This window comes from Chinchilla lanigera, unplaced genomic scaffold (genome assembly GCF_000276665.1).
Source record: "Chinchilla lanigera isolate Chin_1 unplaced genomic scaffold, ChiLan1.0 scaffold00009, whole genome shotgun sequence".
NCBI classification, from domain to species: domain Eukaryota; kingdom Metazoa; phylum Chordata; class Mammalia; order Rodentia; family Chinchillidae; genus Chinchilla; species Chinchilla lanigera.
The window spans coordinates 73,101-92,185 of record NW_004955410.1 but is presented as its reverse complement, the minus strand read 5'-3'; the positions used below and the strand labels follow the sequence as shown (position 1 = coordinate 92,185).

Genomic DNA, 19,085 nt, shown 5'->3' with positions numbered 1-19,085 from the left:
ACTAGGTAGGAAAGAGAGGACCCACCTTCCCTCAGGGAGTCGGAGACAGGCACCAGCCTGTGTCCCCACAAGGATGCAGGAGCCAGCAGAAACCCTAGCCCTTCCTTCCCCTAGCCCTTCCTTCTGCCCTAGCCCTTCCTTCCCCACGATCCTGCTGCCTTAAGGGGGAAGCTGATTAACACAGAAAGCCAAGCTCAACCATCACCAAGAGGCCTGAGGACCAGACATACACATCCGCGTCAGCCAAGGGACCGGAGAGGGGCGCTTAACACACACCTCTGCTGACTGCAGCTTCCAGGCCCCATCTGACCGGAAGCCCAGGGGAGAGGGGACCGGAGCAAGTGCCAGAGCAGGGAGGAAACCACGCACCCCGCACTGGAGGATCCTGTGCACCCATCCGGACACGACTGCTGCTCCCAGGATGGGAGTGACAGCTGCTCCTCCCCACGGAGGGCCACGGAGCAAGAGTCCCGGACTGAAAAGGGCCAGGAGCCGCTTGGCGCTCCTCCTCTCCACTTCCAACAAGCAGCAAGGCGAGTTCCACACAAGCACTTCCGCCTTCTGAGGGCCGTGTGGTCACCACCAACAGTGTCCACTGGTGAGCGGGCAGACCCCCGCCTGACGGTCCCTCCTGTGCCCACTCCACCACAGAGGCAGCCTGAAAGCCCCGCACAGCGCAGGGGCAGCTGCCCAAAGCCCCTGGGGCGTGCGGGACCAACACGTGCAGGTGTGCTGCGCCGCGTCCACCCAGCAGCTGAGGGGAACAGTGGGGCTGTGCCTGACGCTGCCCTGCAGACACACAGGCCCCCACACCAGCCACCCCGTAATGGTGTCCTGTGAGCAGGGTCCCCCTCGCAAGCTATGTTGAAGCTTTCTGGAAGCCGGGCCACACTCCACCCCTGCAGCCCCACAACCCCCAGGACAACCCTGTACACAAAGGGCCCATAATTAGTGATTTTCCAGAGGGAGACTCTGGCAGCAGGGGCAGCCTCACCCCACGGGCCCCTTAGCTTTAGACTCATCCCCACACCCGCAGCTACAGCACTTCCAGAACTGCCGTGACTGAGCTCCACAGAGCTGAGTCTCACTGCCACGCAGAGCCTGGAGTCATGCTTGCAGCTGGTCAGCAAGGCAGGACGGGCCCAACGAGCCTGGCTTTTCAAACATATTTGAGAGTTGAGCTGGCGTGGCCTCCATGGCATCTCAGGCTTGAATAACAATACAAGAGCACGTCCTCAGGGAAACGGTCACCCCGACTCTCCTGTGTAAAGCCAGTCAGTGGAGCCCTGGACTTCACAGTCCCTAGCCAGGTGCGCTCTGTACCCAGACAGCTGACACCGTCCCAGTCCAGCCGCAGCACACACAACCGAAACTCACAGGACCTCTCAGCTCTGTGGGCAGAAACCAAAGCGTCCTCACGGACAACTCGTCCTTTGATAAACCTCTTATATTTTCACTGCCTTTTGAGTTACTGCGTATGGCCTATCTGCTCTGTCTGCCACTTGGAAAACTACAGGCTGGCATAGTGAAGCCACCCCAACTGGGGCCACGGGCCCTGGAAATACACTTAGCTTCTGTTCAGGCCATGTACCCCAACCACACAGCCGCTCACAGTGGGTACCGCCTTGTAAAAGGACAACATGGAACCACGCTGTTGTAGAGGCTGCTTGAGACCAACAGCTGCAGACGCTGCTGGGCCATCCCAGCACCCAGCCTGGAGAGGTGTCCGGCAGCACGTCCTGGCCACAAAGCGCTGCTCTGTTTCTCTGGTGCAGAGGTTACCACGACAGACCCAGGACTTGCGCTAAAGGCTGGCCAGTCTGTCCCTGGGAAGCTGATGGCATCAAGCCTTTGAGCACCTTTGGGCTCTTGGGTGGCCCCACCCTGACCGACCAACCCCAGCCTGGCCAGGGCTGCCCTGGAAGAAATATGCACGGCATCTGCGGCCTTATGGACAATCTGAAGCCTGCCGGGTTCAGTTCTGATCACAAAAGCCACCTAGAAAGGGGCCAAGAGTAGTACTCAGTGGACCTCCGGCACTTCCTGTCCTCCACAGGCCTTCTCAGAAAGTAATCACAGAAGTTCTGACCGTTTCCCTCACCACCCCTGCTCCACATACTTAAGAGAGGCAATGTGGTCACTAAACACGGCTCTCCTTGGAGGGGAACCTTCTCTCGGCCTCCTCATAGATAACCATCAGGAAGGGTGACACCCTCACCCCACAAACACCTTATCTGAAAGCCCAGGATTCTGCCTGACCACTCCTGGGCAAGAAATGTCTCTATTTCCTCCAGCAGCAACCCCCAGGCTTCCTGGGTACAACCTCTAGTGACAGCCACACCAGAAGGCTCAAACACAGTTCCAGATTAACCCCCACCCGTACTTCTGCCTGGCCAGAGCGTCACGATGCTGGATCGAAACTGTGGTGATCTAAGTTGTTTCTACTTTGTTAACCAGTAAAAACACTGCTACAAGAAGTATTCTGTATTTGCACCAGGTGGTTCTAGGTGTATTTCTGTTGGGTGGCCACCACTGAGATACAGTGGAGTGACAGGGAAGGTTAACACAGCCCTGACTTATAAATGTTGAGTAATCCAGGTTAAGAACCTGTTCTCACCTTTGTTGCAAAAGACTTGAGCTTTCCCAGGAGCGACTGTTTATTGGAATACACGACTTCCTCCTCGTTGTCTTCCCCTTCCATGATGGCGCAGCTGTCTGCAGCTGGGAGTTCACCCTCCTTTGAGTTTGTCGTCATCACCAGCTTGGAATATTTGTACTCCAACCTAAGTCATGGCAAATGGAGTAAATAATAGTAGATAAAGTGTGCACTTATATGAATAAGGCAATGTCAGCTCACTAAGTTGTCTTCTCATAATGTAGCTGCTCCACCAACTTAAGGCCAATTCTATATTCCTGATTATCAATCACCTAAATGAAAATATTTCCTGGCATGTCAGAGAATCGGTTCAACACAGCTAGTTCATTTTACACTGACTGACTGAATTGTCCCATTACGAAAGACATTTAGAAAACACCTTGAGGTCTGAAAGCATTTTCTTAATTTATATGGATGCCAACCCACTATCACATTTTCTAAAGTTCAATTCATAAAGATGAACATATTAAACAGGCAAGTGCGAGCATCCTCATTGTCTTTCTCCATCATTTACACCTTTATTCTGAACTTTCTACCTCGGACATTACAATTGTGCTGGATAGTGGAATATATTTTCCAGAGCCTGCTGAGATGTAAATCATTACGGAAGATTCAAACATGTAACAGATCAATACTTGTTCAGGGGTTGGATTCAATATTCAATCCCAAATTCTTAGAGAACTGAAGTAAATGTGATATTTATCTATATACTTAATCTATTTCTTTGCAAATATCTGCCTACAAGAATTTCAAAAGAAAAAGTAGAGCAGGAAGACATCATGATGTTATAAAAAGAAAAACCAGAGAAATCCTGTCTTCCAGTCTCAGCTCTGCTGCCATCTACCTGGCAATCTGAAGCTTCCATTTCTCTTTGTGTGACAAGAAGTGAATCTAAACTCAGTGACCTCTAATGTTCTGTGATCTTTCTACGATAAGAATAACAATCACTTCCTCTGCTTTCTCAGAGGCCTTTCCTGTAACTCCTCCACCCGGAGAAAAGTCCAGCACCTGCCAGAGAATCGACTGGATAAAATATTTAACTAAAATTTCACAATGCAAGTGAACCTTCCAGTCCATATGTGATCATTCCAGCAAAGTTACTTACTTCTGATTCTTTTTCCAGAAGTAGCAAGTTAGGGCCACCAGCAAAACGGCGGTGAAAGCTCCCACACCGGCTCCCACTTTCAGCCAAAAGTCGATAGTTTCACAGGCCGACAGCTTTTTCTCAGGCAAAGAAATTCCTTTAATGCACCATTTAGGTTCATTCCACACGTACAAGGTCTCCTTTTACAACAAAAAATATAACCACAGATAGTATGAGAAATGCGATGCAGAGTCAGCTGTGAAAACCTAACTTGCCCTCAGGGCACATTTCACGTAGAAGAGGAAAGGGTTTGCTAATCCTTCTCTCACAGCGGGCACTGAGGACTATGCAGCACTGCCTCTAGAGAAGCTCCACACACAGAAGACAGAGACAACGGTGAACACGGAGAGCACCTGGGGCCTGTTTTCGACACCTGGCTTCTTAATCATGCTTATGAGTGAAAGCCCAGCTTGCTTGTTACAATACATCAGAATGGATTTCGTGCCACCCACAGTCCAGCCTCTCCTCCAGTAGCAGAGCGACCACCTCAGCCTCAGGGCACATGGGGCCCTTTGGAGGCCAGCATGGGTGGCAGGCATGAGGACAGACACACAGACCTCCCCCTCTTCTCCATGACAAATGGGGAGGTGTCTGGGTCACACTGCCCACACTGGGCCGTGCACCCTCCAAAGCAGGTGACTCAGTTCCTTTAGGGCAGTGTCCTCAAGCAGCAAGGTCCAACTAACCAAGGAATACTATAGTCAGTACAACAGGTCATAGACAGAAATTTGAAAGTGAATAGATCAAATAAGGCAGATCAAAAATGAAAATCAGAATTCAGTTGCAGGTCTTTATATACTTCAACATATACAGCAATCAGTAGCAATTTGAATGATGATTATGGCCAATGACAGTTAATGACACAGGGCATTAAATTTTTGGGTTATGGCGTCTCATTAAATTTTCTGACATACGACTGCCACCTTATGAACCTGTAACGGAACATCCCGGTAATGTTTAACTTTATGTCTTATAGGCATAAACATACTTTTGCAGTAAATTGTGAGGTGAGTGATAAGCAGGAGAATCCTTTTTTGAATAAGAACTTTCAGAGTGTTTTTGAGAAAGCGTACTAGTGATTGAAGATTTTAAGTATGTGACAACTGTAACATTTTCATTACGGTTAAAATAAATTACTTTTAAATGGGTCATGTTTTTATAAGAATGATGAGATAAGAAATGCAGAGGTGATAAAATTCAGCTGCCATATCTCTAAGTGAAAATCATGACAATACAGCAAAAAATGTAATCCCCAGTCAGTGAAGGTGACTTCACCTGAGGTGTATCCTTCCATGAAAACTGTGTGCATTTATGATTTTATCAAAGTTTGAATACCCAATGAAAATGGCAAGCTCTAAGGTCTAGCGACAGTCTGCTAACAGGCTAAAACCTCAAAATTAAAAAGATGTTTGTAAATCCAAAATGTTTTTTTTTTCCATAAGCTTTTCAAATACTATAAAAGAATCTTTCTCAGTTAAACTCTCCAGTCATCCTACAACTAGTAGTAAGAAGCCATATCCCTTCCTCTAACCTTATAAGAAAACAAAAAATATCTAAATACAGCTGAAATACTTATTCTCCCAGCAGGCAGGGATCTTTTTTGAACAGGATTAAGATAAATTTCCTGAAAATTTAAAAATCTTTCTCTTCGTGATAACAGAGCAGCAAACCGTCAAGTCTTTACTGCTGCCTGACAGTAGATGTGAGACCACTCAGAACTGGAACACAGCACTGAGGCCAATCGGGAAGGGCGCTTTCACCCCTAGCCACGCGCGGCTTTCGCACACACCAGCTGTGCGTGTCTGCGTGTGGCCTTCTGCTGTGTCACTCCACACGTGTGTATTCAATGCATTTACAGAACGGGGAAGTGTGCTGCGGTCAAAGGAAAGCGTATGAGGCATGCAGCAGGAGACGGGACTGCAGTGGGAAGATGGTCAGAGTCGAGATTCCAGTGCACGATTTCAGCCCCAACTGTTTCCACTCTGACACCCACGCTCGTCCCCCAGGGTGATGGACCACAGGGGAGCGGCCGCTGCACCCACTGCAGGCAGGCGGGACTCACCTGCAGCCCTCGCTTGCAGGCGCTCTCGATGGCATGGAAGTCGTGCTCCACGCACAACGGGCAGGCCTCGGCGCTCTCCCACAGGAAGTAGAATGCACACCCATCGCAGGTGCCCGCGGGACATTTGCTGGAATGAACACAAACACAGCAGCATCTGTCAACCCATTCTGGCCCCTCTTGGCAACACCAGGTGCCCCGTGTCCCGGGGTGTAGGGTGAATGCTCAAGGGACGTGGGGAAAGGAGAGGACACCACTAGCCTGCAATGCCAGGAGTAACACAGTTAACAGCAAGTGTGGGGAGCGTGTGGGATATCGGACCTCGGACACTGCGATGAGCTGCCTAATAGGAACCTGGCAGTTCCTCGAGGAACCGCTGAGCTGCCATGCATGCTGGCAAGTCCACGCCTCGGTAGATCTGCAGAGGTTCCCACTGAATAAACCATGACGCTGTGTCCTCACCCACCTCACCCACCACCAGATCTGGCACTGTGCAACTCCTGGCTCTGCCTAAGTCACAACGACCATGAGAGGGAAATGTTTTACATCAAGTCAGGACATCAAGGCAGCGTTGACTGTGTAGCTGCAGACCCTCAGGAGAGAGGACTCCAGAGCAGCTGCAGAAAGCAGTGAGAACCATGGGATAAGTGTGTTCCAAGTTAGGAGGAAGATTCTGCAGGGCATGGATAGGAATGTCTTTTACTGTAATAAAATTTTTATATTAAACATTAACCATGTACTTTGATCACACCTCATATACACCCAAGAAATGAAAGCATATGTCCAGAAAAAGGGTACACAGATCTTCCTAACAGCACTACTCATGATGGCCAAAAGGTGGAGACTCAAACGTTCATCAGCAGATGAAGGCATAAGTGTAATCTACCTGTTCTATGGGGTACAACTTGGCCATAAAAAGAAACACAACAGCGATATATGCCACACTTGTACAAGCCTTGAAAATACTATGCTCAATGAAAGAAAAGTCACAAAATCCCACATAGCATATGATGCTATTCACATGAAAATCCATGCTCAGGGAAGCTATAGAGACACAAAGTAGTACAGACAGGTGATACCTGAAAGGTTCAGAGTTGTTTTTTCTTTTCCGAGATGATGAAAAGACTCTAAAATTGACTGTGGTGATGGCTATGCACATCTAAAGCCAAAACCACTGAGTCACGGCCTTTACACGGGTAATTGTATGACGTGCTAATTATGTTTCTATAAATGCTTTTTTAAGTTTGAGAGACGGGCATAGATAACGACGAAGCACAAGGACCACGGCAGGCTTCCTGGAGGACGCGGTGCACCGGCCGAGTCTAGGACACCGAGGGTGACTGAGCCTGAGGGAAGTGGCGTGGTCTCCTGCCACAGAGAGGCCAGGAGAGTGGAGGCGGCAGGAAATCCCGGGCTCACTTTGGCTGACCTTCCAGGCCAGGGAGGGAGGGGCACAGTCGGGACCCAGAGAGAGGCCAGGTGCTGAGGAGGCCGCAGGCTCTGCTGAGGCTCGGGCCTGGGGAGCAAACGGCACCCAGGACCACAAAGTTCTGGAAGGGAGGAGAAACTATCACAGGCTGTCCCCAGCAAACCCACCCACCATCACAGTGTAAATGACCGTGTCGCCCGGGATCCCTCAGCCCACGGAGCACGTGGAGAGGAGGTCATTGCCCCTGCAGACCCAGGCAGGGCCCCAGGGGACCCGTGTGTGACACTGCTTCCTGGTGGGGGTGACTAGCTCTTTCACTGTAGGGACCAATAAAAAGCATGCCTCAAAATGAACCAGCTGCCACTATGTGCAGAATCCCCACGGAGGCCAGAAGCTACCTGGAAAGTGTCTCCAGAGCACAGCTGCTTTGCTGGTGAGCTCACTGAAACTAGGGGAACAGTGTTCCCCATCTGTCCACCCTGCCTGCCGCTCCCTCCGCCCAGCCAGGCAAACAGCCTTCCCCTGCCCACTGCCTGCAGACCTGGCGGATGCCGAGTACAGAGTCTCCTGACCCCCAAGGAACACGGACAGATGCAGGACACAGACGTTTAGTGGCCCACTGTTTAACGACTTGCAGACACTGAACGCACTGCTCGCTCTGACCTGGACCCACGTTCGGACTCAACACGGGTGTGCGCGCAGTGCGGCCTCACGGCAGCTTCTTCTACAGCTCAGTACTGTGAGTTTTGCTGATTATTCTGTACTGTAGCTCTGTTCTCTACCGTAGTACTGTCACACACTACAGTACTGCATGTCAGAGCTATGCAAATAAAAGCACAGCCATCAAGCTGGAGTTTCCTGTGACCATTTCTCTATTCTGAATGTTATAATGCACATGCTGTATAAACTCATTTAGTGACCAGTTCATTTGACAACCTAGTTGCAAAGATGTAACTTAGTTGTTAAACAAGGAAGGTCTTTAGTGAGAATCCAGAAAATACTCCTGGGTTTTAACTTCAAATGCCTATTTACTGATAGAGTCTAGAACTCAATTTTTCAGTCTTTTGATGAAGTAAAATTTCATACTTTTAGTTAGTATATTCTGAAATGCTTTAGAATATGGACAAAAGAAAACTATCTTAATTCTAATAAGGGTTCACAGCATTTTCCAGCGCCTGTCCGTCTGTCTTTCCGAAGTGTCCATGTGCTGCAGCCTAAGCGGACGCAGTCAGTGTAAACAAAAGCGACCCTCTTCATAACGTGCCCTGGCTGAGAACCGGGCCTTTCGGCTAGAGCTAAGAACAGCAGCAAATGGTGACTCTGGGAAAATGGCTTAACTTTTACCTGCCTTAATCGATCTGTCTGTAAAAAGAGAGCAATGAACACAGTCCAGACTAAGGAACGAGTGGAGGTTTAACAAAGAGAAGTGAAAACAGCCAATTAAAACCGTGCCACATAGAGCATCCCCGACTCTCCACTGTCTGCATTAGGACAGCAGCTCAAAATTGAGCTTCAATTACAAGGAAAGAGGGTAGCCATCTGGAAAATTCCTCAAAAACAGAATTGCTATTTGCACAAAGATGAAATACGACTTTAAAAGTCATTATATTTTCTGATCAGGTGGGAAAAATTACCAACATGCTCTCTGGCTCAACTCTCCCCTCCCCAAATCATTCTCAACTTTACTTTCCCAACATGGAGAAGCTGTAAAGGCGGGAGGAAAATAAACTAAGGCTGGGGCTGTTGCACAGGGGCAAAGTACTTGCTCAGCACCTGGGGCCCGGGATTGGAGCCCCAGCATCAGGTGAAACTAAACCAGTACACACGTATATACTCACTCTATTTACCTGGGGAAAAACAGTTTGAGGAAGAAGACTTAAATTTTTTAAAAAGGAAAAATTAATCAAAATTTCAATAACCTCCAGAGAGAACAGGCAAGTTGGAATTCTAACTGGATTTAGAAACATGTTTTCCCACAAATGACTCAGCTCCTCCTGTCCTCTGCTACACTTTTGTTATTTGCTAAAATCAGTATCTGATCTACTGCCTTCAAAGGGTAGTTAGAACAAATGTGATGAGAGCATAATTTTGGAAATTTTAAAGCCCTGAAAAAATACAGAAGACTATGAACAACCCACATCACTCTCTAAAGAATGGAGAGAACTTCAGAAACTGCCACCAGGAATCAAGATACTGACAAGATGTGATGGACCAGCTGTCACTGATGTCAGGACACCATGGAGACTCAGGGCCCGTCTGGGCAGACTCCACTCTCCTGGAGGTATTCTTGGGCTAAAAGGAGTTTAGTTTAGCATTGATTCCTTAAGTCTCTAAACCAAATAGAACATCTGAAGTTCAGAATACCCACACTGGCAAAACACAGACCCGAAGACCAATGGAACAAACTGCAACATGCAGAAACAACTCCACACGCATTCAGCCACCTTATCTTTGACAAAGCTGCCATACACATTTGCTGGAAGCAAGACAGCTGCTTTAATACACGGAGCTGGGAAAAGTGGCTCTGCACACACTGAAGATTAAAACTGGACCCACATCTTTCACCCTTCACTCAACTAAATTCAAAATGGGTCAAAGATTTAAATGTTAAAACAGAAACATTAAATCTGCTGAAAGAGAGCACAGGTAAAACTCTTGAAGACACTGGTGTAGGCAAAGACTTTATGAGTAAAACCCCAATCACATAGGAACTGTCACAAAGAATCAACAACAGGAATCTCATTTTATTAAAAAGCTTTTGCACAGCAAGAGAAACTGCCAACCCAGTGAAGAGACAGCCCACAGTGTGGGGAAAAATGTTTGCCTGCTGTCCTAAGAGAAAGGATTACTTCTGAGAACATATAAAGAACTCAAAACAAAAACCAGACTTCTCAAATTTAAAGACCCAGTCATCTCAGATGAAGAAATACAAACAGCAAATAAATATATAAGAAAATATTCAACATCACTGGTCATTCAAGAGATGCAAATATGCCAGGGATATAGCTCAGCAGCACAAGCACCTGTGAGGCAAGCACAAGGTCCTGAGTTCAATTCCTGGTACCAAAAAAAAAAAAGAGAGGCAAATTAAAACAACACAGAGATTCCATCTCACCCCAGAAAGAATGACTATTATCAAGAAATCGACCAATAACAAATGCTGGAGGGGCTGTGAGGAAAAAGGAAACCTTTGAGTGTAGTCTCATGCAACCACTGTGGAAATCAGTGTGGAGATTCCTCAAAAAATTAGGATTAGAGGTCCCATTTGACCCAGCTATTCCCCTGCTGGGTATCTTCCCAGAAGTATTAAAAACATGGTACCACAGAGATATATGTTCACCCATGTTTACAGCGGCACAATTTGTAATAGCTAGATCTTGGAAACAACTCAAATGCCCATCTACCAAGGAATGGATAAATAAGATGTGGTATTCTTATACAATGGAGTATTACTCAGCCATAAAGAATGATAAACTTGCAACTTTTATAGATAAATGAATGCAATGAGACCATACTCATGTGGACACACATGTGGAAATATCACATTGTCTCCCTAGCATGAAAAGCTGAAAGAGTCAACAAGATCCAAAATGTACAATAGATATTGTGAAATGGGAAGGAACTGTTCAAAAGGAACTGGGATGGGGAAAAGAAAAAAGGAAGGGAAAAGATAGGTAGATAGATAGATAGATAGACAGACAGACAGACATATATTTAGATAGATAGATATAGATAGATATAGATATGATAAGATAGTTACACTACTAATTTCTCTTAGTTCATTGAAAAGAAAGGATTGTGCTAATATTGTTTGGATAATTAAATGCCTATATCTTGGACTCTGAGTAACTATTTTAAAGATAACAATACCCAATGTATTAACCACTGCTACCCTCCTATTATCTTGTTTTGAAATTTTGTTTTATTTTTTCTCTTTAAAATAAAAAAAAAAAAATAAAGGCAGAACACCCACATGTGACCCTCTGCTCTATACCAAGGTGCACAGTTTGAATCAAATCTTCTCTGGGAAATGACAAGGACACATGAAGCAGCAATAAATTTCAGCAGTGCTCTTTTATATGAGTAAAAAGAAAAAGGACAGGATTTAAAAAGGCCTTCTTTCACAAGGGAACGGAAGAGCAAACAGCAAACTAGAGCAATGTTTTACTGACAAATGTCTGACGCAGGGCTCCTTTCGACGATCTGCAGCAACAACACTCCCCCACTTCACCCAGCTTCCTGAAGCTGGGATGAGACGTGCCAGTGTGTGCCTCTTCCTCACCCTCTGGTTCGAGTCCCAGAACACAGTGACCGGTGTCTGGAGAGCCTGCCGGCACTGTTCGGGCACACAGAGCGGGTCCTGCAGGAGTCCCACATGTGCTGTGTGACCTGGGAAGACCCGGAACAGGGCAGTCAGGTGAACCCCGACTTCCCTTTAATCAGAAACAAGGATCAGTCTTCCTGGCTTCCTTACCTGGCTTCTGGCACTGCCGTATATAAACAGGATGTCACTGGCCACATATTGGAATTCAGGCGCATCTTCATTTAGGAAGACAGGTCTTGGACTCTAAACTGGGGTACATTTCTTGGGGGACACCCAGACTGAGCAACTCTAAAGAGCCATCTTTCAAATAAACTACCTTTCCTACTGCAGGATCTGCTTGGTTCACCTGAGGAATTCACGGAGAAGAACCCTTTCTTGTGACTTCACACTCAACCTGGTCTTGTTCAGCTTTCAAGGCAACGTCAATTTGCTCAGATTCCAAGTTCAAATTTCTCTACAGCATGTGGTACCTCACTGACCTTCCAACGTAGTCTCAAGGCCTAGGTCACCTGCAGTGTCCCTGGGACACTTCTCTCCGAGTGAGGATACTACTGTTGGGAGCTTCTCCCAGAGCAGCATCTGAGAAAGGCAACGGGATCTCCTGTCAGTGTGCGGGACTGTCACCCCGCGGTGTGGGCAGCGCTGTCTCCCACCTGCTACTGGGGACACCCTCAGCCTCTGTCTCTCAGTAAACTCAGGCTTTCTCTGCCAAGAGCGCTGTCACGGGCAGAGGAGTCTCTCGTGTGGGTCCAGAAAACACCACAATCACTTGCTGTGACTCTGTGGGCTGGGGCTGGAAAGCACCATTGCTTGTGACTGCCCTTGTCTACACCAGCTGTTCAGGTTAGTGTCCAACACAGCATCCTAGACTCAGAGACCCTGGTGCACAGAGCCGGAATCCAGGGAAGGCTCGCTCTGCTCCCTAGACGGAGCTGGCTTGCTGGGTCCTCACATGGTGAAGGCGCCAGCTCTCATCTCATCTGAGGTGGCAGAGCCTGACATCTGATCGCCTCTCACACACATTACCTCCTAATACCCTCAGTTCAGCTTGGCATGAAGGGAGGTTATTCCAGCCTTGAATTCGGGAGCACATGAATACTCACACCCTAGCACACTGAATCTGAATGCAAGATTTCTTTCTGCCCATAGCTTTTATATCAAGGGATTAAAAAAATATACCAATTATAAAATCTTTCCTTTCTAAAGAGTGTGTCCTGGGTTAATTATCAAATATTAACATCTAATCAAAATCTGGACAAAGTAAGTTAGCTTATACTCTCTAGTTTCCTCTGTTAATACATCTGTATCTTTCTTGTGGAAAAACCTGATCATTCTTATTTCAAAATTGAATTTAAGACTTTAATTCTTAGCGTCTAAATTGCACAATTTCAGCAAGTCCACCTTAGCTTTTCCATTCCTTAACTTACCATTCTTTCACGTACGTTCATGATGCTCTACACAACTCCCTACACTTTAATCTTCTAAGAACATATCTGGTTTTAATCTTTTGAGTTCTACTGTCTTCTTAATCTACTTCATGCAGATTTCGATATCTGTCACCTGTCCGCAAAGCGTCAGAGGGAAGAAGAAAATAAGGAGCTCACGGGATGGTCTTTCTCTGGCTCTCACTAACTTAGAGTGCGCAGACTTTCTGACTTCAGCGCTCTTTCCCCAGCGCCCAAACTACTGCGTCAGTGTCCAATAACCCTGATGGAGAGACTCAAACAGAGCCCACGGAGTGCCGTGCCCGTGCACACTACCGGGACAGAGCAGTGAAGCAACGCTTTCGATATGCTAGGACCACACTAATGAAGATGGATCTGCATTCTGAAGGAAGTTTTAGCCAAACAACCTTAGACTGATTCATTAACTGTGCAATCATGGTCCAAAACTGGAAGGGTAAGAAAGAGATAAAGATACTGTTTTTATTCCAACTCATAATATTAATGAAGGCAACTCTGAGGAAAGACAATGCATTTACCAAGCAGCCGTAGACCCTGTTGAGTTATCCCTGGGGAGGAGGGAAGGGAAATAGGCTGCTTCTGATTATTTGAGGGCAAGCTGCTGTTTTTTGTGTGCTGCTCCCTGAGCTCCCCCTGGTGCCCTGATGGGAAACTGACCCAGGAAAAAACGGAAGGTGGTCACATTCGGACAGTGGTGCAAGCCACCCCGGGAGCAGTGGGCACACTTCAGTGTGCATCACAACTGCACACAAAGCACTACCAAGACCTGGGTAAAGACGGCCACTCTAGACCACAACAGTTTACACTAGGGCTTCAGAACACTAAGATGCAAAACCCAGCTGGAAAATACACCTCAGGAAAACAAATGCGCCACATCTACAGAATGTCACGTAAGACACATGATTCTCAAATTTCACTATGCATCCAAATTGCTTTGTGTTTTTAAAACCATTCTTTACAAAAATAAAAATATTCTTATGCTAAACACTGATATTCCATAAGTTTCAGAAATCAAATTTTAAATAGATGCCCTTAGGTTTCTGAGAAACTCAGGGTCTCTCGAGAAACTGCAAAGACAGTTAAGGTGCCCAAGGCACAGAGACTGCTGGAGGTCAGATGCCATCATTAACATCATGGGACTATTTCCCTCATGACATTAAGACATTAGGATGCATCTTGGGACTCAGACAGAGTGACTGCGGGTATCTCTAAAGGCCAGACCTGGTGATGGAGACCACTACAAAGTAGCCCTGAGCAGGACTTAATTTAACCAATTGGCTTTTCATGTTCACTTGTGAATCTGTCCAAAGCCTAGGCTCCTTGTCTGGAGATGGGCAGTGGACTCACAGTAAATGAACCTCTGTGAGTCACTGATCCCTACTGAGGCCTGTAATGGTGGATGAAGCTGGAAAGCCTCAAAGGATAAGACAAGATCACAGCCAAGGACACCTGGATCCAACTCCAACTAGATAAAAACTGTAGCCTCAGCCATCTCACTCCTGGGTGGATTAACTTAATACCTTACTTAGAGAAGTCCTTGAGTGGTTCCCACCCTTCTTGAGTACTCCCAGTACTCCCTTCTTCTGATAACTAAATAAATACAGGCCACCCAGAGAAGGTCTTGGTCTTAGCCCTGAGAGAATCTCAAATTCTGTGAGAGGGCTTTGATCCTCCTGGAGCCCTGAAATCATTCTGTTTGCCTCCTTTATTTAGCCTTTGCTGTACATTCATCCACAAAATTGCAGACCTCATCAGCCCACAATAACTAAGGGATATTATTAACCCAATAACCTGGTCCACTCCCAGGAGTGGAGCCTATGGGGCTGAGGTCTGGAAAAGTGTTAGTCACGCCACAGCAAGCAGCATGAGCACCCAAACTCAAGGCCATGCAGTCAGGCAGCAGCAAAAGAGAGCCCCTGCTTTTGTGCCTGGGACCCTGAACACCTCTTCACACATAGCAGCTGGCTGCCTCGACTCCAGCAGAGGCTGGAGAGGGGGCCACTGAGGGGCGGAGCAGCCCTCCTGACCCTGGACTGCCGTCTACTGCTTTTATTGCTACTCCTCTCATCACGGCTTCCTCTCACCTTGAACAGGAGAAAGAAATAACAAATTCTTAGATTTCAGCATGCAGAGAGATGAGCTGGTGCAAAGTGAATGCCAGTGTACCTGTGTATCCAGCACTCAACCCCAAATGCTGTGCTACCAATGGTTATTTTCAGGATACCACTGATTTCCAATCCGGACGTGACAGTAAGGTAGCTTAAAATACCTCAAGGGTTATCGTGAAATTATCAAGAACAAATTAAATCAATCATTTGCTTTTTAAGACTATATGCTTTTGCAGTTTGATAGAGAAAGATTTACAAATCAAACTGTGATCAAATGTGCCTTAATCCTAGCAAGATTAGAAATAAATTTATATACTGAGTGAAAGGAACTGAAAAATAAAAATCAGGAGACATCTCAGTGTACCGCATGCCATGAAAGCAGTCTTTACCTAAGTTGGCAGTTTTCTGAGCCTAGGAAATCACCCGTGGTTCCACGGTATTCCCACCCAAAGAGTACTGTGTTTGTCACATGAAGACTGCGGAGAGCTGGTGGTCCCATGTCTGTCAGTTAAACAGATTGCACTTCCCTCTGCAGGTCAGACTCACCTTGATGATCTGGTACCACCAATCAGAACCCTAAAGAGTTGGAAATAGATCCTACAAGTTACCATAGCCTTCCAGAGAAAGAAAATGAGACCCCAAAGTTGGTCTGTTTCATCTGCATCACCCGGCTACACAGTTAATTGTTGATCTCACCCATAAATCAGGAGAGCTCAAAATCCAACTCCCCAGGAAATGGAGGATAAAAAGAAAGAGTAAATACAAGGACACAAACAGTATAATTAATTATAAATTGCCCAAATAACTTTCAAGGGAATTAGACACTCAAAGACACATCATTACAAAGGCTCTGAGCATGGAGATTGGGCAACAACTGCTCTTAATCAGTGCCTGGCAAGTCCCACCACAAAACCTGCAGATTCTTTTGTTCTCTTTCTGCTCTATTTCTACAAAGAATATGTCTTAAAATAGGACTCATCTGGCGAGTTTTGCTTCTAAAAATAAATACCAATGTAGAATGGTCACATAGAAATCAGAGTACCTGGGGACTGAGATCACACCTGCCCCAGCTTTCGTAGGATTACACCTCATTTTCACAGCAGTGGATCGGCCATCAGTACAAGACGGTGTAGTTGTGGAAGACCTGTTGGAAGGTAAATAGTATTTTAAAAAAACAGGATACAGACTACAAAGCAAAAATGTGTGTATAATGTCTCTCACATTCCGTGAACAAATGAAAAAGAAAAATGAATTAAGTTCAGTAATTTAAAATTTTAATGCAAATTCATTTCCTTTCAGTGCCTTTGGAAGGCTGATAATTTTCTTAGATAATATTATAATGTAAGGTATTTGTAAGATAAGGTTGTTATAATTTTAATCAAAATTATAATCAAAATGTTTTTCAAGGGAATGGGGATCATATCTACTTAGGCTAATGTTTTTATGTGAATTAGAAGTAATTACTGCCTATGCAATGAATTAGAGTCCCTTTATTGCTTAACTTAAAGGAATATATTTACTATACCTATATATCCATACATGCATCTATATCCATATTTGAGAGAATTACATAAGATTTGGGGGTAATAAAATATACATAATGTATAGGAGTTCCTTTCCATTAAAACCTAGATAGTGCAGGGAAGCAGAAGCTTCACTTACTTATAAAAGAAGTGCACATCAGGTACTTGGCTTGGTGGAACAGGGAACATATCTTCTTTTATAGTAATGTTTTGCAATGTGGTTTCAACTGTCACTCCTGGATGGCATTAAAAAAGAAACTATTAAGAATATGGGAAAGTTAGGTTTACTTAGTCTCCGCTATTGGAACAGGAAATAGCTTTACTTTGGTGACTGCCACTTCATCAGTGATAGTGCACTAAAGCAATGCACTCCTGTTGTTTAAAGGCCTTTCCAAAGTCTCCACAATAAAAAGATTCTTCTCCTGAGCCTTGTAATTACCTTAACTCATGTCACTTCGCTGGGTCTTAATTCTAGAATCTGTAAAACGTGCAGTAAAATAGTGATTTCTAAAGTCTCTTCTGGTTCTAATATTTCAAATCTCTACTATTGAAATTGTTGGGCCGGGGGTATAGCTCAGCAGCACAGTGCCTGCCTGGCAAGTACAAGGTCCTGAGTTCGATTCCCAGCACCAAAAGAAAAAAAGAAATGTTATCCTCTGTTGAGTTTTGTCGAATGAGCTGGGCTACTTTGCTCATAGAGCTATTTGCTCAGTGCATAGATATAGTGCTCATAGCTACTTAAGAGGCAGAAAAGCAGAATGGCAAAGCAAGACCCCACATAGCCTATCAATTTTTAGAAAATAATTTCAACATCTACTTCATCTAATAAGCAAAGAGACAAGACTTTCTTCCTCTCTCTTAATAGGTGAAATGATAGAACCAACTCCAGAAATAACAGCAGCAGCCCCTTTGGAGTTCTCGCCCTGAATATAAGCCTAGGAGCTGACCGTGGTGCTGAAACCCCAAACTGCATTCCTTTAGCGTCCACAGCCCTGGTTCTCCAGTCCGGCCGCACGGCTGAATCACCTACAGAGGTGGTTAAAACTCCCAGCCTCCACCGCAGAAGTTCTAGTAAAGTTGACTCCTAAGAATCCTGGGTTTACAGACCTACATTCTTCTTAAAACCTTCCTATCCCATCCAGGACCACAGAAGCAGAAGGGGCACATTTGCTACCAGCTTATTTATGGTCTAGCAAAAGACTATGAAAACTGATGGCACCAACCATGATTCAGATTTAGATTGCATCAGCTTACTGTTCTTACTTTTTGTTGTTGTTATCTCACTTTTATCATTAGCTTGGCTCTTAATCTGACCAAAGGCATAGGGCCTCATAAAACGGCACATCACATATAAGTTCACACGTAGGTTTAGAATCATCTTGCACTCTGTGAGATAATCAACAGACCCCATGAGGGAGGAAATTTTTTTTTTTTTTTTTGGTACTGGGAATCGAACTCTAGACCTTGCATTTGCCAGGCATGTGCTTGTGCCACTGGGCTATATCCCCAGCCCTTAGTGGGGAATTTTTAAGCACTTTACAAAATGATTCACAATTACTTGTGTGCCTTAGTCACCTGGGGCAAACACCAATGCAATGTGACTACAATGTTGGATAAATGCATGCATGCATTTCTCAACCAAAGCAAGCTTACCTAAGAATGTATCTGCCAAGATGATGGACTGGGAAGACAGGGCTGCTCGGAAACCCTTGCTTTCAGAAGGAATGATTGTTGACTGGCACACAAATGCTCCTACTAGATTGGCATAATCATCTGAGCCCACCACTGTTTCCTTCACCGTGAAGTCCGAGATGTTGTTGGTGCAGAGAGCCATCTTCTTTCCCTGAGAAGTAAAGTCACAAGTGGGAAGCTTTCCTGAAAGTCCACCTCTAAATGGAGTTTCGGCCCAAGACCAGAACTCATTCCTCACCATGGAGACACCAATTTAACTGATCTTGGGTGAAACCCAGGCATTCATATTTTTAAAAACCTCTCACAGCAGATCCAGTGTCCAGCCAGGGCTGAGAGTCTCTGCAGCTACCCAGCCTCCCTGTTCTTCCCACTATGAGCACCACTGGTGTTGGATGGAAGTCACATAACTTAAGGAAAGAAAAGTCATCAGTGGCTTGTGGTTCCCCAGAAGGAGGGCTTCCTGCACACAGGGAGCTGTGGGTGGGGAGCGCCAGCCTTCTGGCTGGCTAGCTTCCTGTCTGCTGGCTCCCGGAGGGTGGGCCCCCAGCGCATGGGGAGCTGCGGGTGGGGAGCGCCAGCCTTCTGGCTGGCTAGCCTCCTGCCTGCTGGCTCCCGGAGGGTGGGCCCCCAGCGCACGGGGAGCCTCGGGCGGGGAGCGCCGGTCTTTGGACCGGCAACTCACTCCCG

The 19,085-nt window shown here is 46.1% G+C and overlaps 1 protein-coding gene across 1 annotated transcript in view; it reads right to left on the bottom strand.

The window, feature by feature from the left end:
- Window positions 1-19,085, bottom strand: part of Kiaa1324l (KIAA1324-like ortholog) — a 51,035-nt gene that overhangs the window by 5,870 nt on the left and 26,080 nt on the right. Inside the window, exons 13-18 of the mRNA XM_005377188.2 lie at window positions 18,360-18,549; window positions 16,846-16,942; window positions 16,226-16,327; window positions 5,863-5,989; window positions 3,762-3,940; window positions 2,618-2,783 (exon numbers count right to left, since the gene is read on the bottom strand). Coding sequence (XP_005377245.1) covers window positions 2,618-2,783; window positions 3,762-3,940; window positions 5,863-5,989; window positions 16,226-16,327; window positions 16,846-16,942; window positions 18,360-18,549 — 861 coding nt within the window. The remainder of the gene's footprint in view (window positions 1-2,617; window positions 2,784-3,761; window positions 3,941-5,862; window positions 5,990-16,225; window positions 16,328-16,845; window positions 16,943-18,359; window positions 18,550-19,085) is intronic.